This window comes from Neovison vison, chromosome 12 (genome assembly GCF_020171115.1).
Source record: "Neovison vison isolate M4711 chromosome 12, ASM_NN_V1, whole genome shotgun sequence".
Lineage (NCBI taxonomy): Eukaryota > Metazoa > Chordata > Mammalia > Carnivora > Mustelidae > Neogale > Neogale vison.
The window spans coordinates 21448602-21475832 of record NC_058102.1 but is presented as its reverse complement, the minus strand read 5'-3'; the positions used below and the strand labels follow the sequence as shown (position 1 = coordinate 21475832).

Sequence of the window (27231 nt, the reverse complement as noted above, 5' to 3'; positions counted from 1 at the left end):
CTCTCTCCCTCTGCCACTTCCCCCTCACTAAAATGGATGGATAAATCTTAAAAAAAAATTTAAGTAAAAATAATTTATAAATATATAGCCCTGTGCAGAAGGAAAAATAAACTATGGAAACTTATTTAACTCCTTAAAAAAATAGTCTCAATATGGGGCACAAATGCTTTATTATTTTAATTTTCTAAAAAATATCCCTTCAAATAATGTAATTCTTTTTATTGTCAGTGTGTTTTTCAACCAATTTTCTGATTATTAATTTGAATTCCATTCTTAAAAAATTGTGGACTATATGTTAGAAAAACTCTTCCTGGGATAGCATACCTTAAATATTATGAAAAACTAAACAATGTTTTAAATACAGGCATTAAAAGGAAAAATAATAGAATTCCTAAGAGCCTAGGGGAGGAAAGGAGGGACAGAAACTATGAACCCAGGGTTGTAGTGGAATAAGAAACCATTCCAGGGAATCTGCTAATCCCAGCAGACTAATGCTTGGGCTTTAACCAGCTACTCAAGGAGAAAGTGGGAAGAGGGAAGGAGACAAAGAAGCACAAGAAAGCTGAGAAGACAGATCAAGGACCCCTGCAAAAATCTAAAACTTCTAGGGATACCTGACTGGCCAGCAGGTACAGCATGCAACTCTTGGATCTTAGAGTCATGAGTTCTAGCCCCATGAATGGCACTAAAATTACTTCAAAAAAAAAAAAAAAAAAATCTAGGGCGCCTGGGTGGTTCAGTGGGTAAAGCCTCTGCCTTCAGCTCAGGTCAAGATCTCAGGGTTCTGAGATCAAGCCCCACACTGGGCTCCTTGCTCAGCGGGGAGCCTGCTTCCCCCTCTCTCTCTACCTACCTCTCTGCCTACTTGTGCTCTCTATCTGTGTGTCAAATAAATAAATAAAATCTTAAAAAAAAATCTAAAACTCCCAAAGAACAACATCTTCAGTAAAAAATAATAACAATAAAAACTAAAAAATAAACTAATTAAATAAAAATTAAATGTGTTGCACAGAAGGAGAAATTAAAAATGTCTACCTAGATCTTAGTTCTAGTTCTTAGTTCTACTCCACTTAGTTTTAAGTGGAGCAGAGTAGCAAAAACAAAATTTCTAACCACAGTTCTGCTTTCACATGGGCTTGGGGCCATAATTACACAACCTCTGTGCTCCTCCAACCCTCTGATCCTGAGCCAAAAATGTAGAAGGAAGTGATATCCTGGGTTTGTATAGTACCAGGCAAACATAAATGCTTAGTAAAAGCAGATCTAAATCTTCGTGGGGAAAAAAAAAAAAAAAAAACAACACTTTAAACTCAGGTCTCTCAGAATTCCAACAGATCAAGCTCTAAGAAACAGGTTTAAAATCAGAAATCACTGAACATAAAAGAAAACAAACCATGGGAAAGAATTCATAGAAACAAAAAGAATAAAACCTATTAAAACTTCACATGTCTTATGATGACCAGCTACAAAATACAATATATATAAGTATATAAATGTATATATGTATATATATATATATATGATCAATAAAATGGAAGAACAAAAAGAGGATATCAAATATAACTAAAGAAGAGGAGAATCAAAATTGGCCAGATTTGAAAATGAACTAGACAACATTTCTAGAAATGGAAAACATAATGTCCTAAATGGAAAGGTTTAATAACAGATAAGATAGAGATGGAAAAACAAGTATTGAACTGGATGGTGGATTTTTTTTTTTTTAAGTACATACTGCACTTTAAAGAAACAGATTGAAAATGTGAAAGACAGGACAGAATTAAGACTCAAGATATTTCTAATCAGAGGTCTAGAAGGAGATGCTTGGGATAAGTAATTCAATGGCTAAAAACTGTCTAGGACTAATGAGACACTAATACTCAATTCTAGAAATACCAAGCAAGATAAGTGAGAAGAATACATTATGAACATATTACAGTGAATCTACAGAACACCTAAGATAAAGAGAATATCCTACAACTATCCCAAGGGGAAAAACTAGTTGTCTAAAAATAATTAATAATTAGCTGAACAGCTGACTTCTCATCAAAAACAATAAAGCCAGAAAAAAGTACCTTCATGTGTCAAAAGAAAACAACACCATTCTATAATAGCATTCTATATCCAGCCAAACTATCTTCTAGGAATGAGACCAAAATAAAAAAAATTTCAGACAGACTAAATAATAAGTGGTTACTAAAAATCCTTACTGAAAGAACTTCCATAAGATTTAATTCAGGAAGAAAGACCTGAGGTCTAGAACTAATGTTAAATGAAAAGAATGATTAAGAGAAGGCTGAGTCTAAACACACTATTTAAAAGTATAACAATAATGTTTACTTTTTTGTACTAATTTGGGTACTTTAGACACTGAAATGGACTATTCTAGGAAATGAAATTATATAATCTTCACCATAAATAAACAATTCTTCTAGAGAAAACACATGTAGAAGACCTGGGTCCCAGTAGCAGTTTGGCTTTCGGTTGCTATACAACTATTGGGAAATCACTTCATATCTCTGAAAATTCATATCTCTTTGTAAATAAAATATTAAAAACTTGGTAGGTTTATTGGGAGGGTTAAACAGGATAAACAACAAATAAGACTAAAAAAGTATTTTATTAAGCTATAAGTAATGAAAAATACTGTATTATTGCTGCTAAAAAATTAGAAAACTTATTTTTTAAACCTTAATGATAATAATATTGTTAAATTACATGTATGTAATGTTTATGTATGTAAAAAATACATGTGTTTTAAATTACATATATATGTGTAGTGTATGTGTATACATAGATAATCTCCTTTAAATTAATCCAAGAAAAAAAGGTTATGTTAAATAGTACTAGTACTTTTATATAGTAGGATAAGGAGAAACTGAACTCTTAAATAAAACTAGAAAAGGTTAGCAGATAATAAACATTAAGCCTGGTGGATGTAATTAGCTTATTAGTAAGAGAACATGAGGCTGGAATGAATTGTTCTTAAAAATTTAAGGTAAAGAGTATCAGGAACCATTTCTTGCTATCATAGTACAGTATCATAAATAGTACAGAATTTAAATATGTCAAATCTATGGACTTTTACTTATCAAAATATGGGTTAATTCCATAATATTCTCCAGTTTACTACACCCTACCTTGAGTCTGTTTCTGATACCCTCACTGAAATTAGTAACGTTCTTTTTTTTTTTTTTAAGATCTTTTTAAATTTATTTATTTGACAGATAAAGATCACAAGTAGGCAGAGAGGCAGGCAGAGAGAGGAGGAAGCAGGCTCCCCACTGAGTAGAGAGCCTGATGCGGGGCTCAATCCCAAGACCCTGGGATCATGACCTGAGCCAAAGGCAAAGGCTTTAACCCACTGAGCCACCCAGGCACCCCAAATTAGTACCCTTCTGTTCATCTCAGCTCTCTACCCCAAATCCACAATCCATAACTGACCAAATATTGAAAAGTTGTAATCTCATGAAATAGAATTTGGTCCAAAATATTCAACAAGTAAGTCGAATGTATACAAAGAAATAACTCAAAAATAGGTGAACCCAAATCCTCTCAACCCCCAGGATTTTGGTCCTGCTTTTCCCATGGATCAAACATCTCCATTTTTTAATTAATCATTTCTAAGATAGATCAAACAGTTATGCAGTTGATAATACAGTAATACCTCAAAATTTATCCAGTAATGAGATATGAAGCACTCACATCTCAGCACCACTAACGAAAAAACACCTCTGAATACAAGTGGTAGTGAAAACAGCTGAGAGAGAAGAAATGAAATGATATATACAGTAATGGTAATAGTTAAATTGCTAATGAAAGGAAAAGAAATTCTCTTATTGATTGGAAATGTCTATTAAAGTCAAATCTCAGTAGCACCAAAAATGGGGAAACACACACAGACACACACAGACACACACACACACACACACACACACACACGACAAGTGATAGGAGAGAGGAGACCCTGTTTGAAAGCCCTGGGTTTTACCTTCTTTTTCGTTTTTTGCCTGAGGTATTTTTGTGGCTTCTGTGGAAGCTCAGTCATGCATATAAAGAAAGATATGTTATACTTTATCTAGAATTTCAAGGTGTTTTAAAATGGTTTCTTAGACTATATATTCCACCAGATTGTCAAAACAACAGATAGAAAGGGAATGTAGCAATGTCAGAGCTTGCCAGCACTTGTTCACCCTTCTGAATTTAACACCTTTAACACAGTCTTCCTGAACTTGAAAAAGAGAGTGACCAGATAAAGAAAGACCAATTCTTTACTAAAGGACAGAACAGAACAAAGATGACAAGATACAAAGTAAGACTGTGGTGATGATCAGTAGAGAAAATAGAGCACAGGTGCCAGTGGAGATGAAAAACTTTGAGAATCAAGACCCATAACTATTATAAGAAATAAGAGCCAGTGAATAAAGATAACCTCAATGGATATAAAGGAAGCCAACTAGAATAGCATGTAACTCAGCAATAACAACTCTGGGCATCCTGGCTAGTACCAAGTAGCCATATAGGCATCTCTTAGGATAAAAGATAACACTATCCTAGCCTTTATAAACAAATACATGACTTCTGAACAAGCTGAGAGGCAACTGTTCTATTGTATCCTGCATTAGCTAGCCTATAGCTGGAGTATTGTGTTCAACTGTAGGTAATAAGCTTTTACAGAACATTGACAGATTGGAAGGTGCCTAGAAAAGAGGGTCCTAAATGACAAAAGACTTACGAAAACATCATATGAAGAACAGCTGGAGGTTATAATAAAGTTCAGATTGGAGGGAAATGGCATAAGAGAAATATGTCTTCAAATAATCCAGAAATAGCATTCCTCCTCTTCAGAAGAAGACCTCCCTCCTATTTAGGGACTCCCAGCCTCTGTCTTTACCGATCCTTTCTTCCTTCACTTGTGTCTCAGAGGAAGCAACCATTCTCCTTAAAATTAATCCTCTACTTGTGCTCTTATCACTTCCTCCTGCTTCTTGAATTTCATGAAATATCTCCACCACTTCTCTTGCATCTTCCATTTCATTCTCTTCACTGGATCCCTGCACCCTCTTCCACAATACAAACTCTTCCACAATCCAGCAATAAAATAGCCAACCAAAGAATTTTGTGAACCTGCTCTGACTTCAAGGTCCTATTCCATATCTTACTTTCCTTTTCTCCATACGTTAAAGAGTTATAGAGTCATCTTTCCTTCTCTAGGAAAAATTTTTATCTATTTTGTTACTGTATATTCTCTGGCACATAGCAGGCAATGCCTGGCACAAAGCAGGCACTCCATAAATATGTGATGAATGAACAAACTGATAACATGTAACTGTACTATCTTGGCAACTCTCTTACCACTGCTTTCTTACAGACCTCTTTTTCCAAAAATTTTGAGTATTCTTGATTCAACTTCTTTTCTCTATATATATTCTCTTTCTTTCAAAACCATCTGTTTCCATGGCCTTATCTCTCACTTCTCTCAGACTAGCACAATTTAAGTGGCACATCCTAAGGGAGACCTCCCCATCCTCATTCAAAAATCACAGCATCCAGTGTATTTCCTTTATGGCACTGTGACAATTTGTAATTTTTGTTTATGGCTTTATTTTCTGTTTTCTCTGCTAGTCACTCAACTCCATGAGGACAGGGAACAAAATTTTTTTTCATGTAGCATAGTGCATGGGTGCCTGGTAGCCTGGTCTGAAATGGCTGGTGGCAATATGGTGCTCTTACAGGAAAGCTGAGTTTTCAGTTCAAGGGAAGGAAAAGAAGTTGCTGAGGTGGTGAGATAGGTCAGGGAAGGCATCCCTACTAAGGTAACATTTGAGCAGACACCTGAAGAAAGCTCAGGAGGAAGTCATGTGGGTTAGTAAAGCAAAGGTCTCGAGGCAAGAGCTTACCTCTTATGTTCCAGCAAGAGCAATGAGGCCACTATGGCAAAAGCTAAGTAAAAAAATGGCAGAGTAGTCAAAGGTGGCTTCAAAGCTACTTTGATGAAAACAGATTGAAAGGAGTCTTTGGAAGTATTTAAGGTTAAATGAGGTCATAAGGGTTGGAACCTATGTCATGAGATTGGTGTCCTTGTAAGAGTTGGACACACTAGGGTGCCTGGGTGGCTCAGTAGGTTAAGCCTCTGAGCTTAAGGTCATCATCCCAGGTCCTGGAATTGAACCCCACATCAGGCTCTCTGCTCGGAGGAGGCCTGCTTTCCCCTCCCCCTCTGCCTGCCTCTCTGACTACTTGTTATCTCTCTCTCTCAGATAAATAAATAAAATCTTAAAAAAAAAAAAGAGTTGGACACACTAGAGAGTTCTCTCTCTCATTCTGTTTGTGCACAAAAGACCATTTGAGTACACAATAAGGGAACAGTCATCTACAAGCCAGGGAGAGATCTCTCACCAGGAAGAGCATCTGGCAGAATCTTGATCTTATACTTTCCAACCTCCAGAACTATGAGAAAATAAATGTCTGTTGTTTAAGCTGCCCAGTCTATGGGATTTTGCTATAGTCACCTGAGCAGGTTAATACAGAAGCAAAGGAAAAAAAGGGGAAATAAGGTTGGAGGCAGGAGATGTACAGGACTTAAGCTACAGTAGTAATAGTGGAGGGGATAAAAAATAGTGAAATTCTAGACAAATTTTGAGCATAAAGCCAATAGGATTCGCTAAGGGGCTATACGTAAATATGAAAGAAATCCTGAAGTTTGGTAACTAAACAACCAGCAAGATGGTAATGCCATTTGTTGAAATGGGAAAGACTGAAGACAGGCAAATCTGGGGAAAAGGAGTTATGGAAGCTAAATGTTCAGTTTTGGAAATGTTGGATGCTCACAGGTAAGGTCCAAGATGAGTAAATAAACTTGGTCATTGATAAAGATGTCATCTCACGTCAAAGGACTGAATGAAGTCAACTAGGAAGTAAGTATAGACAGAAAGAAAAGAGGTATAAGCCATGGGACACTGATGCTTCGAGATCAGGAAAATGAGAACAGTTAACCATGGAGTGCGGGTGAGACAGATTACACTATTCCACCCTCCTTTCACATGCTCTTTGTCATATAGCTGCAGTACCTTCCACTTACATGGGTGGAGTGTTTATTTACCCACCCCCTGATATGGACTTGGCTTTGGAAGTTGCTTTAGGCATTGTATGGTATCTGCACAATACAAAGCAGAGGTCCAAAATGTGCTTAGTTGGTTGGGCTTACTTAGGCCCTCCCCTGGTTAGTCCCTGGGGAAAGAGAATAGACACATAAAGCAAAGCAGACCAGATAAACTTAAAACATGAAGTAGAGCTTCTCCATATGACCTACAAACCTGTAAATGAGAAAAAAAATGCTATTGCTTATTACTGTATGCCACTGAGATTTCTATGTTTGTTGTACAGCAGTATTGTAGCAACAGCAATAGCTAACAACTACAGCGGTTTAGAGTTCCAATATAAATATCTACTAAAATAAAGCCTGGCTCAGGAGAGGGAACAGAAGGAAAACAGAAAGGTTTAATTCTTAAGCAACTCCTGTGGATGAGAGGTTTGTGAGGTCTGACAGATTTATCTAGCTGCAAGGCTGGATGGAAGGCATTTAGGGTCTTAGACTCTACCCTCCCTGAAGTAACACCAAAAATGAGCAGAGAAGCAATAGAGAATGGTGACTCAGATATTAAAAGTAAAAAATTGTTTGAAAGAGGAAAGAGATCTACTTTGTCAAAGCCGACAATAAATCCAATTGGCTGTTGGATCCAAAAATACGGAAGCCATTAGTCACCTTCACCAACGGGAAAAACAAAGACTTTTAACAGACTGAGGGAGCTGAAGTGGTTTCAAGAGAGAATGAGGGAAAGAAATATATATAATGAATAAAAACTACTCTTTCTAAATATGTTGTTATGAAGGGGATTAGAGAAAGGGAACAAGAGCTAGAGGGTAATGTGGGTTCAAGAGAGAGGTTTTGTTTGTTTGTTTCCAATTGATTTATTTTCAGAAAAACAGTACTCATTATTTTTTCACCACACCCAGTGCTCCATGCAAGCCGTGCCCTCTATAATACCCACCACCTGGTACCCCCAACCTCCCACCCCCCCGCCACTTCAAACCCCTCAGATTGTTTTTAGAGTCCATAGTCTCTCATGGTTCACCTCCCCTTCCAATTTACCCAAAAGCACATACCCTCCCCAATGTCCATAACCCTACCCCCCTTCTCCCAACCACCCTCCCCCCAGCAACCCACAGTTTGTTTCGTGAGATTAAGAGTCACTTATGGTTTGTCTCCCTCCCTATCCCATCTTGTTTCATGGATTCTTCTCCTACCCACTTAAGCCCCCATGTTCCATCACCACTTCCTCATATCAGGGAGATCATATGATAGTTGTCTTTCTCCGCTTGACTTATTTCGCTAAGCATGATATGCTCTAGTTCCATCCATGTTGTCGCAAATGGCAAGATTTCGTTTCTTTTGATGGCTGCATAGTATTCCACTGTATATATATACCACATCTTCTTTATCCATTCATCTGTTGATGGACATCTAGGTTCTTTCCATAGTTTGGCTATTGTGGACATTGCTGCTATAAACATTTGGGTGCACGTGCCCTGTCGGATCACTACGTTTGTATCTTTAGGGTAAATACCTAGTAGTGCAATTGCTGGGTCATAGGGTAGCACTATTTTCAACTTTTTGAGGAACCTCCATGCTGTTTTCGAGTGGTTGCACGAGCTTGCATTCCATACACCAACATACACCAACAGTGTAGGAGGGTTCCCCTTTCTCCACATTCTCGCCAGCATCAGTCATTTCCTGACTTGTTAATTTTAGCCATTATGACTGGTGTGAGGTGGTATCTCATTGTGGTTTGGATTTGTATTTCTCTGATGCTGAGTGATGTGGAGCAATTTTTCATGTATCTGTTGGCCATCTGGATGTCTTCTTTGCAGAAATGTCTGTTCATGTCCTCTGCCCATTTCCTGACTGGGTTATTTGTTCTTTGGGTGTTGAGTTTGCTAAGCTCTTTATAGATTTTGGATACTAGCCCTTTATCTGATATGTCATTTGCGAATATCTTCTCCCATTCTGTCAGTTGTCTTTTGGTTTTGTTGGCTGTTTGCTTTGCTGTGCCAAAGCTTTTGATCTTGATGAAGCCCCAATAGTTCATTTTTGCCCTTGCTTCCATTGCCTTTGGCGATGTTTCTAAGAAGAAGCTGCTGTGGCTGAGGTCTAAGAGGTTGCTGCCTGTGTTCTTCTCAAGGATTTGGGTGGATTCCTGTCTCACATTGAGGTCTTTCATCCATTTTGACTCTATTTTCGTGTGTGGTGTAAGGAAATGGTCCAATTTCATTTTTATGCATGTGGCTGTCCAATTTTCCCAATACCATTTGTTGAACAGACTGTCTTTTTTCCATTGCACATTCTTTCCTGCTCTGTCGAAGATTAGTTGACCATAGAGTTGAGGGTCTATTTCTGGGCTCTCTATTCTGTTCCATTGATCTATGTGTCTGTTTTGGTGCCAGTACCATACTGTCTTGATGATGACAGCTTTGTAATAGAGCTTGAAGTCCAGAATTGTGATGCCACCCACATTGGCTTTCTTTTTCAATATTCCTTTGGCTATTCGAGGTCTTTTCTGGTTCCATATAAATTTTAGGATTATTCCATTTCTTTGAAAAAAATGGGTAGGATTTTGATAGGGATCACATTAAATGTGTAGATTGCTTTAGGTCACATAGACATTTTCACAATATTTATTCTTCCAATGCAGGAACATGGAACATTTTTCCATTTCTTTGTGTCTTCCTCAATTTCTGTCATGAGTACTTTATAGTTTTCTGAGTATAGATTCTTTGCCTCTTTGGTTAGGTTTATTCCTAGGTATCTTATGGTTTTGGGTGCAACTGTAAATGGGATTGACTCCTTAATTTCTCTTTCTTCTGTCTTGTTGTTGGTGTTAAGAAATGCAACTGATTGCTGTGCATTGATTTTATATCCTGACACTTTACTGAATTCCTGTACAAGTTCTAGCAGTTTTGGAGTGGAGCCTTTTGGGTTTTCCACATATAGTATCCTATCATCTGCAAAAAGTGATGGTTTGACTTCTTCTTTGCCGATTTGGATGCCTTTAATTTCTTTTTGTTCTCTGATTGCTGAAGCTAGGACTTCTAGTACTATGTTGAATAGCACTGGTGATAACGGACATCCTTGCCGTGTTCCTGACCTTAGCAGAAAAGCTTTCAGTTTTTCTCCATTAAGAATGATATTTGTGGTGGGTTTTTCATAGATGGCTTTGATGATATTGAGGTATGTGCCCTTTATCCCTACACTTTGAAGAGTTTTGATCAGGAAGCGATGCTGTACTTTGTCAAATGCTTTTTTAGCATCTATTGAGAATATCATATGGTTCTTGTTCTTTCTTTTATTAATGTATTGTATCACATTGATTGATTTGCAGAAGTTGAACCAACCCTGCAGCCCTGGAATAAATCCCACTTGGTCGTGGTGAATAATCTTTTTAATGTACTGTTAGATCCTATTGGCTAGTATTTTGGTGAGAATTTTTGCATCTGTGTTCATCAAGTATATTGGTCTGTAATTCTCTTTTTTGATGGGATCCTTGTCTGGTTTTGGGATCAAGGTGATGCTGGCCTCATAAAATGAGTTTGGAAGTTTGCCTTCCATTTCTATTTTTTGGAACAGTTTCAGGAGAATAGGTATTAATTCTTCTTTAAATGTTTGGTAGAATTGCCCTGGGAAGCCATCTGGCCCAAGGCTTTTGTTTGTTTGGAGATTTTTGATGACTGTTTCAATCTCCTTACTGGTTATAGGTCTGTTGAGGTTTTCTATTTTTTCCTGATTCAGTTGTGGTAGTTTATATGTCTCCAGGAATGTATCCACTTCTTCCAGAGTGTCAAATTTGTTGCCGTAGAGTTGTTCACAATATGTTCTTATAATTGTTTGTATTTCTTTACTGTTGGTTGTGATTTCTCCTCTTTCATTCATGATTTTATTTATTTGGGTCCTTTCTCTTTGCTATTTGATAAGTCTGGTCAGGGGTTTATCAATCTTATTAATTCTTTCAAAGAACCAGCTCCTAGTTTCATTGAATTGTTCTATTGTTTTTTTGTTTGTTTGTTTGTTTGTTTGTTTGTTTTGGTTTCTATTTCATTGATTTCTGCTCTAATCTTTGTGATTTCTCTTCTCCTGCTGGGTTTAGGCTTTCTTCATTGTTCTTTCTCAAGCTCCTTTAGGTGTAGGGTTAGGTTGTATACTTGAGACCTTTCTTGTTTCTTGAGAAAGGCTTGGATCACTGTATACTTTCCTCTCAGGACCGCCTTTGCTGTGTCCCACAGATTTTGAACCGTTGTGTTTTCATTATCATTTGTTTCCTTGAATTTTTTCCAATTCTTCCTTAATTCTTGGTTGACCCATTCATTCTTTAGAAGGATGCTGTTTAGTCTCCATGTATTTGGGTTCTTTCCAAATTTCCTCTTGTGATTGAGTTCTAGCTTCAGAGCATTGTGGTCTGAAAATATGCAGGGAATGATCCCAATCTTTCAATACCAGTTGAGTTCTGATTTGTGACCCAGGATGGGATCTATTCTGGAGAATGTTCCATGTGCACTAGAGAAGAATGTGTATTCTGTTGCTTTGGGATGAAATGTTCTGAATATATCTGTGATGTCCATCTGGCCCAGTGTGTCATTTAAGGCCTTTATTTCCTTGTTGATCTTTTGCTTGAATGATCTGACCATTTCAGAGGGGGGAGTGTTAAAGTCCCCTACTATTATTGGATTATTGTCAATGTATTTATTTGATTTTGTTATGAATTGGTTTATAGAGTTGGCTGCTCCCATGTTAGGGGTATAGATATTTTAAATTGTTAGATATTCTTGTTGTACAGACCTTTGAGAATGATATAGTGTCCTTCCTCATCTCTTGTTATAGTCTTTGGCTTAAAGTCTAATTGATCTGATAGAAGGATTGCCACTCCTGCTTTCTTCTGATGTCCATTAGCATGGTAAATTGTTTTCAACCCCCTCACTTTAAATCTGGAGGTGTCTTTGGGTCTAAAATGAGTTTCTTGCAGGCAGCATATTGAGGTTTTGTTTTTTTAATGCATTCTGATACCCTGTGTCTTTTGACTGGAGCATTTAGCCCATTAACATTCAGGGTAACTATTGAGAGATATGAGCTTAGTGCCATTGTATTGCCTGTAAGGTGACTGTTACTGTAAATTGTCTGTTCCTTTCCGATCTACTACTTTTAGGGTCTCTCTTTGCTTAGAGGACCCCTTTCAATATTTCCTGTAAAGCTGGTTTAGTGTTTGCAAATTCTTTCAGTTCTTGTTTGTCCTGGAAGCTTTTTCTCTCTTCTTCTATTTTCAATGATAGCCTAGCTGGATATAGTATTCTTCGCTGCATGTTTTTCTCATTTAGTACTCTGAATATATCATGTCAGTTCTTTCTGGCCTGCCAGGTCTCTGTGGATAAATCTGCTGCCAATCTAATATTTTTACCATTTTATGTTACAGACTTCTTTTCCTGGGCTGCTTTCAGGATTTTCTCTTTGTCCCTAAGACTTGTAAATTTTACTATTAGGTGATGGGGTGTGGACCTATTCTTATTCATTTTGAGGGGGGTTCTCTGCACCTCCTGGGTTCTGATGCTTGTTCCCTTTGCCATATTAGGGAAATTCTCTACAATAATTCTCTCCATACTTTCTGCTCCCCTCTCTCTTTCTTCTTCTTCTGGAATCCTAATTATTCTAATGTTGTGTCATCTTATGGTGTCACTCATCTCTCGAATTCTCTCCTCGTGGTCCAGTATTTGTTTGTCTCTCTTTTGCTCAACTTCTTTATTCTCTGTCATTTGGTCTTCTATGTCACTAATTCTTTCTTCTGCTTCATTTATCTTAGCTGTAAGAGCCTCCACTTTTGATTGCACCTCATTAATAGCTTTTTTTATTTCAACTTGGTTAGATTTTAATTCTTTCATTTCTCCAGAAAGGGCTTTTATCTCTCCAGAGAGGGTTTCTCTAATATCTTCCATGCCTTTTTCTAGCCCGGCTAGAACCCTGAGAATCATCATTCTGAACTCTAGATCTGACATATTACCAATGTCCGTATTGATTAGGTCCCTTGCCTTTGGTATTGCCTCTTGTTCTTTTTTTTTGTGGTGAATTTTTCCGCCTTGTCATTTTGTCCAGATAAGTATATATGAAGGAGCAAATAAAATACTAAAAGGGTGGCAAAGACCCCAGGAAAATGCGTTTTAGCCAAATCAGAAGAGACCCCAAATCATGGGGGGGGGGAGAAAGGGGATAAAAAGAAGTTCAGGAAAAAAAATTAAAAAACAAATTTAAGAAAACATAAAAAAGAAAAAATATATATATATTAGACTGGTGACTAGAACAGGGTCAGCCACTTAATTTGGGAAGTATTTTGGTCTCTTAGAAGAAACTACCTCCCAAAATTTTAAAGAATGAAAAACATATATAAGGGTAAACACAATGAAGGGATGGAATATGCCTATAAAGATGAAGAAAAAAAATTTTTTTTTATTTCTAAAAAAGGAGTTGATAAAGTAAGTTGGTTAGGAGAATAAAGAAAAAGAAAGTGGAGAGATTTTGCTCGGACTGGAGACTAGAACAAGCCCGGAGCTAGATTTAGGGCATATTTTGATCTATTATAGAAGAAGTTGTACCCAAAATTTTTTAGAAGAAAAAACCCTATGTGTATACAAAAAATAAAGTTAGATACAGTGAAGGATATAATATGACTATAATAATGAAGGTTCAAAAAAGATTATTATTTTTTTATGAAAGGTATTGTTAAGAAAAACTGGTTAAAAAACGTTAAAAGAGGAAAGGGTAAAAGTTAAAAAAAATTTAGAAGAAGAAAAAAAATTAAATTAACTGCAAGACTAAGGAATCATGGGGAGAAAGCCATGAATTCCATGCTTTGCTTTCTCCTCCTCTGGAATTTCGCTGTTCTCCTTGGTACGTGAACTTGGTCGTGGCTGGATTTCCTGTTGATCTTCCAGGGGAGGGGCCTGTTGTAGTGATTCTCAAGTGTCTTTGCCCCAGGCGGAATTGCACCGCCCTTACCAGGGGCCGGGCTGAGTAACTCGCTTGGGTTTGCTTTTGGGAGCTTTTGTTTCCTGAATGCTTTCTGTAGAGTTCTGGAGGACGGGAATGAAAATGGCAGCCTCCTGGTCTCCGGCCTGGAGGAGCCCAGCACTGGGGGCCCCACTCCTCAGTGCACCCAAGAGACTAGTGCTCAATCACTCCCATGTCCCTGGCCTCTGGCTGTACTCCAAGCTCACCCAGCCTGCGACCAGTTCAAGTTAATCCCAAGCTGAGAGCTCACTTCTTGACTCTGTCTCTGTAGCCGAATTCCCCACTCTAATTAATACCTGCGAGCTCTGCGACACTCAGACACCCCTGATCCTTCTGTGACCCTGTGGGACGTGGGGCCACACTGACTCCGCGTGGGCTTCACCCCAGTTTAGCCTCTGGAGCAATGTCCCTCCATGGAGCAGACTTATAAAAGTCCTGACTTTGTGCTCTGTTGCTCCACGGCTTGCCGGGAGCCGGCCCCTCCCACCGTGGTCTATCTCCCCGTTACTTTGGATTCACTTCTCCGCCGGTCCTACCTTTCAGAAAGTGGTCAATTTTCTGTTTCTAGAATTGTTACTCTTATTCTCTTCCATATCCTTTTGGATTTGTAGATGTTCGCAATGGATTGATACGCTATCTAGCTGATCTCTTGCTACCTGATGCAGTCTCAGCCTGCTACTTCGCCATCTTGACTCCTCCCCTCAAAACCCATTTTCTTAATATAATGGATTCTCTTAATTAAGAAATCCTTTAAAACTAAAGGGTTTATATAATAATATAATATGAAATCACCTAATTGGGAATTAGATTGCTTTTCTCACTAGTTAAAATATGTGTTATAATTCAAAATTGCTCAGAGAAATGAAGAAGAAACCAAAACTTATACAGAAAACACAAACATAAATTACACATTTTAAAACAGTTGCAATTACCAAAAAAAGAGACAATCTTCTAAAGTCATCTCTAAATTATAAATAATTATTTATAATGATTTGAATGTAATTAATCTAAATGTGTATCGCTGTAATTTACCAAATAGGATTATTTTTAATACTGCTAATTTACAACTGGTTAACTAAAACAATTAAATAAATATTAAAGCCACTGAAACAATTTAAGGTTAGTACCTGGTATTCTTCACTCTCACCCAGTAAGAATATCAACAAATTTCTACTTTAAATATAATATTAAAAAAAAATTGTGGGGGGGCGGGGAGCACCAGGGTGACAGTTGGTTAAAAGTCTGACTCTTGATTTTGGCTCAGGTCATGACCTGAGAGTAGTGAGATAAAGCCCCGCATTAGGCTCCACATGGAGCCTCCTTGAGATTCTCTCTCTCCTCCCCTCTCTGTCTCTCCCCTCCCTCTCTCTCCATCTCAAAACAAACAAACCAACCCAACAACTTTGTAGTGCATCTGATAGGCAAACTTGGGAGACAGTTCATTTGAATGGCATAATAAAATTAAACACTGACCCAAAAAAGGCAATGAAACAAACAAAAAATGTTTTCTATAAATAAAGCAATAATAACAAAGGCAAAACATCAACTAAGGCTAACTAAATACTAGAAGATTCAATTCATTGAGATATATTTTAGAGTATGTTGTCATTTCTACCTCTTGGAAACCTTTAGGATGAAATCATAGAGGGAGCATAAATAACAAAACATTGCCCACCCTGCTCAGGTACCAGCCTTGATGTTTCTCATTAAGTGTTTAGAATGGTCTGAACATATTTTGTCCCTTTCATCTGATATATGAGTAACAAACCCAAATGCTATTAGGGCAAAGTAGAAAATCTAAAGGAATGAATCTTGCAATGACAAGATGGCAGAAAGAGAGAGTTTGGGACCTTGGAAGTTCTATACCCCATCTAAAAGCATTCAAATTCAATATTTTAAAATACTTCTTTAGCCAAATAATGCACTTCTGCAAGCTAAGTTATACCTAAATTCAAAGTCCTAAAAATCTTCAAGCTCTTCTTCAAATATCACTGTATGTCTCTTCAATTCCTCCCTCTTACAATCTATGTTTTATTCACTGATATCTCCATAGCACTTTTCCCTACTATTTATCTTAGTATGTCATATACAGGAGTAATTATTCCAAGTTTCTATATCCTCCACTAAATTTTGGGCAGAGATCTTACTTACCTTTAATTCTTCAAAAACATGAAATGTAGTGAGCAGTATTTTATATAAAAAAGATGTACCATTACATATATAAAATTGAAGCTTGACTCTTTCTCTTTTTGCCATGTCATCAGCACAAAATGTGAAAAGATCTTGGCCATGGACATGAAGTGAGTTATTGATCTCAGTCATAGTGAAGTCCTTGGTTATGAACTAATCTGTACCATCAAGTTTAGAAATATTCCAGAAGTGTCTGGGGCATCTGAGTGGCTCAGCTGGTTAAGAGTCTGCGTTTGGTTCAGGTTATGATCCTGGAGGCCTCAGATCAAGCCTGCATCAAGTGCTCTGCTCCGTGGGGAGTCTGCTCGTCCCTCTCCCATGGCTTGTGTACTCTCTCTCTCAAATGAATAAATAAAATATTTTTTTAAATATTCCAGAAATGTTATGAAAACAGTAAATCTAGATTGCAGAAATTCAACATTCAGACAAGACAATAAACATCTAGCATATCATTAAACACACTTTGACAATAACATTGTGAGTCAGTTACAATAGTAAACATGCATCTACCTTATTTTAGAGGGGAAAGTTGGTTTTTTTTTTTAACATGAGGACTAGAAAAAGTTCTTTCATTTATTTTCAAGGCTGCCAAAGTGGAATAAATAAAAAATTAAGAAAAGATTTTATAAATGCCAAATAACTAAATAATATAGGCAAAGCTCCAACGAAATGTCTGTTTTAGGGTGCCAGCCTGAAATGTAGGATGAGAAGGCTGAAGATTTTTAAAATTTCAGTGGAAAACAAAAGAGAAACAAAATTCAACCTCTAAATAATTCCTAGGAAAATCAACCCCACAATTTTGAGCACTAACAACACTTGGAATGTTCCCTCTGGGTATTTACATCCCTTTAACAATTCACATCCTCAGGGCACCTGGGTGGCTCAGTGGGTTAGGCCTCTGCCTTCAGCTCAGGTCATGATCTCAGCGTCCTGGGATCAAGCCCCATATTAGGCTCTCTGCTCAGCAGAGAGCCTGCTTCCCCCTCTCTCTCTGCCTGCCTCTCTGCCTACTTGTGATTCTTTCTCTGTTAAACAAATAAAATAAAATCTTTAAAACAAACAAACAAACACAACAATTCATACCTTCTTCTAATTAAGAGGTAAAATCTTTTTTCCCAACCCTGAATTTAGGCTGCCTTTGTGACCTCTTGGCTAATCAAACACTGCAGAAAAGACAGGATGCTTGCTCCCACCCTAGACCTCAAGAGACTTTGTATAATCCTGTTCCCTTCCTCCTTCCCTCCATCTCCTATGTGCACACATGCAAGCACACAGAACCATACCACTGTCATGTGAACAAGTCCAGGGTGGCCTACTGGATCATGAAAGACACATGACAACCTCACGCATTATCCCAGGAACATACAGTCAATATCTACAACAGAGGCACTCAACTGACTTATAATTGACCCCAGACATATGAGAGAGAGAGAACCCAGCCAAGACAGAACTACCCAGTGAGGCTCAGACTAAATCACCAACCACAGAATTATGAGCTAAATAAGTAGATACTGTGTTAAACCATTAAGTTTCAGGACATTTTGTTAGATAGCAATAGCTTTTAATACACAAGGGAGAAGGACACAACCTGACAGGAACCAAAAGGGTCTCTGGAAGATAAGAATGCTGCCACTGACTTGGGAGACAAAAAAAAACAGTAATGAAAGAAAAAGGTGGTTAAAAAAAAAAGTTAACCTTGGCATTAGAGTTAACTTGAAACAGATAATAAAAGTAAGTTGCCCTTAAAAATAAAGAAGTAGGTTGCCCTTTCCTTGTGGAGAAACCTTTGCAAATGTTATCCATGCTTCAAAGTTCAACTCAAATCACACCTCTCCAATAAAATTCCTCCTGATTGCCCTTAGGCAGTGATTTTTCCTTCATTACTCATGTATAGACAGTACACTATTGTGTAAAGAGGCTCAGACTTTAATCAATAAGTATAAATGCATATTCTAGATTTATCAACTATACATCCTTAGGCAACTTTCTTAACTCTTTGAATCTGATTCCATATCTCTTAACTGGAATTTAGTAGCTCTCAATCCCACAGGAGGACTATTAAAAATGGATTCTAAATGTGTCAACCTGTTAAACACAAAGTACATACTCCGAAGTATTAAACTGAATTTTGATTAATTTTTTCATTCATTCAACTTTGACTGGATTCCTAGTGTATGTCAGGCAGTGAATCCAACACTGAGTGAACAATTACTAATGAGATCACACACAACAACCTCCTGGTGATAATTTTTCATACATAAAGCCCTAAAATTAGAATGAGGTTAGAAATTATGCCTGTATCTCTTCATATTTCCCAACAGTATATGGCACAGGGTCTTGAATTTAACAGTTATAAAAATATTTGCAGACAACTTAATTAAAACATGGAAAGATTTCTACATATAAGTTATATCATCTGTATCTCAAAGCAAAGCAAGAGAATCACCACTTTTAAAACATTGCTAAAAGAAGACTCACTTGACAGCTCACATCCATCCCTGCTTCCAGTAGCACCTGGACGACTGCTTTGTGACCATTGCGAGCAGCAAGGTGGAGTGGCGTGTGCTTTCTAGTGTTGCAGCTCATTAAGTTAGGGTGTGCACTGATGATCATTTTGACCACCCTAAGTCGTCCATAGAGAGCTGCCAGATCCAGAGGTGTTTCTAGCTTACTGTTCCTGATGGTAGGATCGGTGAGCTCTTCGAGGAGAACAGCAACTACTTCTGAGTGTCCGTATTGAGCTGCACAGTGCAGGGCAGTTTCATTTTCATTGTTCTATTAAGACAAAACGTAAGATTCAAGTTTTCAGAAATTTAATTATCAAAATCTAAGCAGTAATTTAAAACCAGAGATACTTTGAAAATGTAAGGTTAAGATTTATTTATTTTAATAAGTATGTCTAGTAGAATATTTGTTAAAGTATCTATCATTTATTATACCAAAATATCACATTTTTTAATCATTTCAATAGGAAAAATCAAATTTTCTCCTGCATCATATATTCCAATTTCCGGAAGTGATAAATGATTTAGGCATCTTAGTCAGTGGCCCTGCTGGGCCCAGATGGTCAGTGTTATCTGAACTGTGCATCATGCCTTGATGACATTTGTTAATGAGAGAGATTAATAACAATTATAACCCTCTTTGAACAGACTGGCTTCCCAAAAGACAGCTGAGATGGTAAATTCTTGATAATGAAAGATTCACAGAAAGATTTTCCAAATTAAGTTTCATTTTATTTTCCATCTAAGCACCAATTATTGCTTCTTCCGCAAAGAGAATGAAGACATATTGGCCCTAAGATTAAATCACATCTTTTTGAAATATAATTATGGATTAAGAGGCAAACTTAAACCCACTGCCAGACAAGTTACAAGGAGTATCACAGTGTTACATATGCACTTAATAAAGGTTTTCAGTTGAAAATCAAGATTTTCTTAAAATTTAGCAAGATAAAAACTGTACTTGGATGGATCTAGAGAGTATAATGCTAAGTGAAATAAGATAAAGACAAACACCACATGATTTCACTCATATGTGGAATTTAAGAAACAAAACAAATGAACAAAGAAAAAGACAAACCAAGAAACAGACTCTCAACTATAGAGAACACAGACAGTTCCCAGAGGGGAGTGGGTGGGGGGCTGGGTGAAGTAGGTGATGGGGAATAAGAGTACACTTATCTTGATTAACCCTGAGTAATATATGGAGTTGCTGAATTACTATATTGTACACCTGAAACAAATATAACACTGTATGTTAACTACACTAGAGTTAAAAATTTTTTTAATGTTAAAACAGAGAAAACTAAATCCTGTCACAAGGCAGATGGACCCTTCAGTCTATTTGGGCAGGCTGTATAGGTAGACTGCATATAACTATGTCAGAAAGTAGAAGTATCAGTCAGGAGAAATGTAAACAAGAAATTTTAGCAACAAAAATGCAATGATCCTGAATAAGGGTTCTGAAGAGAAAGAGGTTGCCATCATCAGAGCTAACACTACGTACCAGGCACAGGTACAGTCCATTTTTGTGTGCTCTAATCTTTACTCTGAGATAGATACTATTGTTATCATTATTGCTCCTTTACAGGTAAGGAACTGAGGCACTGAGTAGTTAAATAACTAGCCTTCAAATATACAGCCGTTTAGTCTAGGGGCCAGGATCTGAACGTAGGTAGCCTAAACCCAAAGTCACTGCACTTTTTTTTTAACATGTTATTTCTTTATTTGAGAGAGAGAGTCTGCTAGGGAGAGAAAAGGAGCAGGGGGACGGGCAGGGGGAAAGGGAGAAGCAGACTCTCACCTGAGCAGGGAGCCCAACGCAGGGCTCTATCCTGGAAGTCTGGAAGTCCGGTATCATGATCTAAGCTGAAGGCAGATGCTTAACCAACTGAGTCACCCAGGCACCCCACTAAAGTCACTGCTCTTAATACAACTTCCATGATAACAACTATTACTACTATCACTACTGTCATTTGGTGAATGTCTAAAAACGATATATATTGTCATTTCCCCTACACCACAATGCCTGCCAAGTATTGCTACATTGCCAGAGAAAAAAAGGAAATTGGTGTTCTGAAAACAGAATTTTTAGATTTTGCCCAAAAGAACACCGAGTTGTAATAGAAATAGCTACTTAGATAGCTGCTCTGACCACATAAAAGGCCAAGGAGGGTTCAAACCCAAGCAAATATTAATGTCCCCAAAAGCAATTAAGACTTGCTCTGGCTTAAGGATGCAGATAAGTTGAGAGTGGAGAGTTAAGAGCAGAGGGAGGATTTAAAAACTTAAAGAGAGGAGTGGCAAAAAAAAATTTTTTTAAATGAGCACTATGAAATGCTTCTTATCACTTTACCTTCCAAATCAGAGTATTAAAGGAAAACCCATAACAAGTACCTACCCACTGAAGACAATCGACAAGAAATTAAGATCTGATAGATGGGGAATCCAGCTGAAGGCACTGTTTTTCCATCATCTTGGAAGGAGTCATTCTTGTTTTTAGTTTGAATGTGTTGCTATAGTCTACTTCCTCATAGAGACTGACTACATACATCTACACAGGTCTACATTCCTTGATTTTTCTTATCTATGTTTTATAAGCCTGATAAGAAAATCAATCTATTACCCTATACTATAAAAATATGATATAGAAATATGCCTTCTGACCAAATCAAATTTTCCTATGGTTGGAAAGAAATTCAACTTTCAAAATACAGCATCTCTTTGAGAAAAAGAAGAACCAATTACAAAACAATTCCTCAAAATCATTTCTACATTTGCATAGGGCTTAGCACAGGAAATTATAAGTGCAAAATTGAAACTTTCTCTATTAACACCAATTAGATTGTTCAGATCTCAAGAAAAATTATTTCAATCATGCCAGACTTAGGAGAAAATATTCGGAGTTCATCCACAATCAACACATACTTACACTGTCACATCAGAAAAACGACAACTGTGGTACCTTTATAAAAAAACATGATTGTATACATGTGTCTATACTAACAAGTGATCTAAAAGAATCTCATTTGAAATACAGACTGTGAAGAAGCACTGATTAATAATTGCAAGTATGTCTACAAAGAACATTCTTGAGCAGTTCTGAATTATCTTTTTTTTTTACCAAATGGGTGCTCTCCAAAAAATGAGGACAATTCTATTTCTAGACAATGGGGAGCATAACAAAACTGGCAGACAAAAGCTATTTACCAAAAGATCTTGCTTCAAAGCAAAACTAATGGAAACTAACATTTGTTAGGTTTGAGTTTTGGTAAATGGTAAGGGAATATACTTATTATAAGATAGGGCTACTCTTGTTTTTGCCCTAATGTTTTAAAAAAAAAAAAAAAAGGAAGAAAAGTTAAAGGGGGAGGAGATGAATATAGAGAGAAGCATAAAATGCAAATATATATACATACACACACACACACACACACACACACACACACACATACCAAAGAAAGGCAATAATAAATCAGTTGACATAGAGAGGAAGGATTTAGGAATTATAAAAACCACAATCAGTGCAAGGTCAACTTTGTTTTCAAAATTACATTGTGCTAAAATGACCACTAATTCTAGGGCAGTATAGAATGGTGACCTATGTTGAAGTGCTGACACACACTTATTAGCAAGAGTAAACCACTTGATCTCTCTTATCTGCCAAATGTGAATATTACCCTCCCTACAAACTATAGAGGATAACTTATAAATCAAAAGAAATAGCAAGGGGGCGCCTAGGTGGCTCAGTGGGTTAAGCCTCTGCCTTCGGCTCAAGTCACAATCTCAGGGTCCTGGGATTGAGCCCCACATCAGGCTCTCTGCTCAGCAGGGAACCTGTTTCTCCCTCTCTCTTTGCCTGCCTCTTTTCCTACTTGTGATCTCTCTCTCTGTCAAATAAATAAATAAAATTTTTTAAAAAGAAAGAAATAGCATAAAGAAAATGCTTTGTAAACTTTGAATATTAAATATAAGACAGAATTATTTTGAAAGAAAGCTGTGTTAGAAACCAAAGATGGCTATCAGAAATCAGAACTAAGCCCTGACAATTACACATAGTTTTACTATCATAACATGAAGTAAGATTGATTAAGAGCTTGAGCTTTGCATTAGAAAAACCTGGATTCAAATACTGAGTACATTTCTTAGTAGTTGTGATATCATGAGCAACTTATTTAATCTCTTTAAGGTAGCTTCCCACATATAAAACAGGAAAAATAATTAATCCCTACTTCATCAGCTTTCTAAGATAACAGATGAAGTACTTTGCACACTGCCTGGCATATAGTAAACAATCCATAAGTGCCAGGATTTATGATGACGATACCAATATGCTATTGTGGAGGGCTTTGGAATTAGAGTCCAAGTCTGAGATTTAGTTACTCAGTAATGTGTGACCTTAGATGAGCTATTTAGCCCTACTGAGCCTAATTTCTCATCTATAAAGTGAGAGGGGATAATATCACTTCAAGAGTTGTTGAGAATTAATTAAATAACATATTATAGGTAAAAGTGCTTAGCATGGTACTTGACATAGTCAAGTACCATGTTTCAATATATCTTAACAATTACTTTCATTTCTCCCCTCTGTTGCTTAAATACATAAAGGTTTATAAGTAACTAGTACATTTCTACCCCATTCAGAGGGGAGAAAAAAAAAAGAAATAAAGCTAAAATGAAAAGCTACTTTTACAAAAATAAAATTCCCACATCAGAAACTTAGGAGAAATGGCACTAGATGACACAAATATGTCAGCACTCAAGGAGTACCATATATACAATAGACAAATACTGAAAGCACGGTATTAAAAATCTCAAGAAATTTTCAATTTACTTCCAGTAGAAACGACAAGACAAAGCAACTTTCAAATACAAATGAATTCTAAGTGTTTTTTCTTATCTTCATGTCATTTAGGAAGTATTTTGCTTGTAAAAACTAACATCCCCTTGTTTAACCTTGGATTGTTTTTCCATCTTATTATTTCAGGTTCACTTTGGGGCATTCAGACAGTTTTAAGAATAACCACCAGATGGCTCATCTCACAAACGATCTTTTAACTTTTGATTTTTCTGAAAAATAAAACAGCATTCCCATAAATTTCCCTTTAGCATGATATGCTGATAAAGACAGTCATATCTGTCATTTTTTAAAGATTGAATTTATGAATGTATTTGCATAAAAATACACTTCATTTTATAACCTATAAACATACAAATTTTGTGATAATTATTAATAAGACACTTTCAACTAATACAACATTTTTCCTACTTACAGGAACTTTATTTCTACAACTGCATTTTTCCAGGGGAAGAAATGTATTTTTCTTCCCTTTTGTGTTTATAGCTACTGCCAGTGTTACTTTTTATTCTTCAGTCTGAATTTCAGTCAAAGGCCGGCAAAGTCTATATTCATTTGAACAGTATGCTAATTGCACTTCATCAGATGTTCTTGCCCTAAAGTAACCACTTGCATTGATATTGGACAACTGCCAACCTGCAGCTTAATGCCATGGTTGTAATTCAATTGTTGGACTGCATGCTGGTTTTCAAATATAGTTTTACAAAATGGGAACAGTAGGGGGCATGCAGAGCTCAAGATGTTTGTTACTATACTGTATTAGGGGCCTGTATTTTACTTTCAGAAATCTGTGGTCTTATTTATTTAGAATAATGAAAATGGCATTCCTTTTTTAATATGTCAGCTATGTGCAATATGGATATTATGCACTTGAAAATATTTTTACTTTATCTGTCAGTATATTAATGCTGTGTTTTACTCAACATTCTCTGGGCACACAAACAGGAAATTTTTAATTTAATATGTGACTACCAATTGCATATACTGTATTTTGAATTCTGATTCACAAAACTGTATTTACTGTGGAAGTGTTAAGTAAATGGAAAGCATTGTACAAATGAATCCATTATCATTCCTTTAACATTTAAAATTTTATTAAGAGAAGCTCTAATTCATATTACAAATGTAAATTCTGTTCTATCTTCAAATATTCAAAAACTGCTTATTTAAGTTAGGCAAAAGTATCAGTTACTTCCTTTATGTAGTATTCTCTTGTTAACAAGTATCTTTATAAATGCCCAACTTACTACCTATGTAACTAATAGAAGTGACAAAGAATGTTTCTATTTCTCCTTTAGGAAATTTAGCTGTGAAAAAATATTTGGCAGGATAATGACAAATAATCAATTCTTCAATGTGGCCTTGCCTTTGGCTCACAAAACTATAGCAAGAGCAAATATATGATAAGTGCACCTGTTCATTGACTCTGGAATGTGAGGGTCCATGATGAATAAGAATCTTCACAATTTCTACATCTCCTTTCCAGGCAGCCAGGTGAATGGGAAAATAACCTTTGTTGTCTGCTACATTTGTTGATGCCTCATACTGAAGTAGTTTGAGAACTATATCCCTGGAAGGGGGGACAAAAAAAAAAAAAAAAGAACAGGAAAGAAAATATAATAAACACACAGATTTCATTGAACAGATAATTATGAAAGTATACTAGATGCTGGCTGGAAATTTAGAGTAAGAAATACAAAATTTGGTCTAAGAGTTAGCCTACTTAATATTTGGCTCTTTTACTTACCTGGAAAACTACCACCAGAACACATACACACACAGAACACTGAATAAACAATGAAAGCACTTAATGGAACTCATTTGGGCAGAACTTACCTAATTTCATAACTGAATGAAATAAGTAAAACATCTTTGAAAAATTCCTCTTCCTATTTTTTTAAAGGAGTTTTTCTCAGATAGTGCATACCTGAGATTTAGCATGAAGGAAAAGCAGAGGATAATCCAACTCTTTATACACACACACACACACACACACAAAGATCATACTACTAAGAGACATTTAGGTAATTTATACATCGTTCCTATAGAAAGTTGAAATAAGGAATTGAAAAGGCATATAAAACAGAAAGCAGACAGCACAGTAAAAAGGGGGCTGGGGAGTTTAAATAAATTTTCAGCCATGACACACAACATATTTTGAATATGTGCTATTAATACTTCTGCACTTCTTCGCCCCTCTGTTCAAATCTTAAGAAAAAATTTCAAGGAAATTCATTCATTAGACAAGTTCCACCACTGATCCAGTATCAATTCATAGTCAATATACCCTTACTTATGTGCACTTTGTACTCAATCCCCCACCAAGTTTTCAAAGTAAAAATTCTGAACTATAATACCCAACATCAAGAAGACATTAATTTATGGCACACATTATATTGAATTTTGTATCAACCAATCAAAAACATTTTTAAATCCTTTAAAAATGGAAGCATTTATGAAGCAAATTCTATTAACTCACTAAATGAAATCCCAAACAGATACACAAAGACATATATATATACGCGCGTGTGTGTGTATAAACACAGTTACAAAAAATTCTAAAGTTCACCACACCCAGTGCTCCATGCAAGCTGTGGAAAAATAATGAATACTGTTTTTCTGAAAATAAATAAATTGGAAAAAAAAATTCTAAAGTTCTTTCTCGTATATAACAAATCACTGGTACTTAGAACGAATGTAACACAAAGAGCTAAATTAAATTTAAATATTTCATGAAGCCAGACTTTAAATGTAAAGTAACAAGAAAAATTGGAGGAAGTCTGAATAGAAGTTAGAACTCTAATAGCTACCTCCCCATAAACACACAAAATAGACATGATACAAACATTACAATAAATCGTAAAACATAATTAATGCCCAGAGTGTGATCTAAACTTGTAAAGAATATGTCACCCCAAAATATACCTCCTTAACATGAGGATTATTTTCAGCTGATTACTTCTAAGAAAGAGTAGATGTTGTTAAACCTCTGAAAACGAAACAGAAGTTACTTTTTTGTAAGAGGCATTTATATCTATGAAGAAAACTCCATTTGTAGGGAGTCTCCCTCTTTGTACCAGAAAATGATAATGGACTCTAAATCTCTAGAAACTTTTATCAAGGAAGAAGGCAGGAACTTAAATTTAAGTAACAACCCCATAACTTGTTTATTGTGCTTTTCCTAATAACCTCCCATAACTAGTTCCCCTCAACAAACATCTATTTTATGTTTAGCAGGAAATGGTTTTTAATGTGGAAGTTAACTCAGTTTTTCTGGGTATCTCCCATGTGTACACAAAAGATATACATATTACTAAACTTCTTGTTTTTCTCCCATTAATCTACCTTTTTATTATGGGAGGAGTGGGGGTTCCTCAGCCAAGAACCTAGAATGGAAAAGGAAAATTGTTCTTTCTTCCCCACATATGAAACATTGGACTTAATAGATAAATACATGAAATCATGACGAAAGAACCAAGAATATGTTGTAGAAATATTTACAAAGTTCCAAGAAGTCCTAAATTTTCTAATGATATGATTTTAGAGAAAATAAGAATAAAATCTCACTTTTATATTCTTCT

General features: G+C 36.4%; 1 protein-coding gene across 5 annotated transcripts in view; it reads right to left on the bottom strand.

The window, feature by feature from the left end:
- The window catches only part of ANKS1B (ankyrin repeat and sterile alpha motif domain containing 1B), a 1114861-nt gene that overhangs the window by 946381 nt on the left and 141249 nt on the right, over positions 1–27231 (bottom strand). For all 5 annotated transcript variants that reach the window (XM_044228192.1, XM_044228193.1, XM_044228194.1 and 2 more), the window contains exons 3-4: positions 25064–25220; positions 18770–19066 (exon numbers count right to left, since the gene is read on the bottom strand). In XM_044228192.1, coding sequence (XP_044084127.1) covers positions 18770–19066; positions 25064–25220 — 454 coding nt within the window. The remainder of the gene's footprint in view (positions 1–18769; positions 19067–25063; positions 25221–27231) is intronic.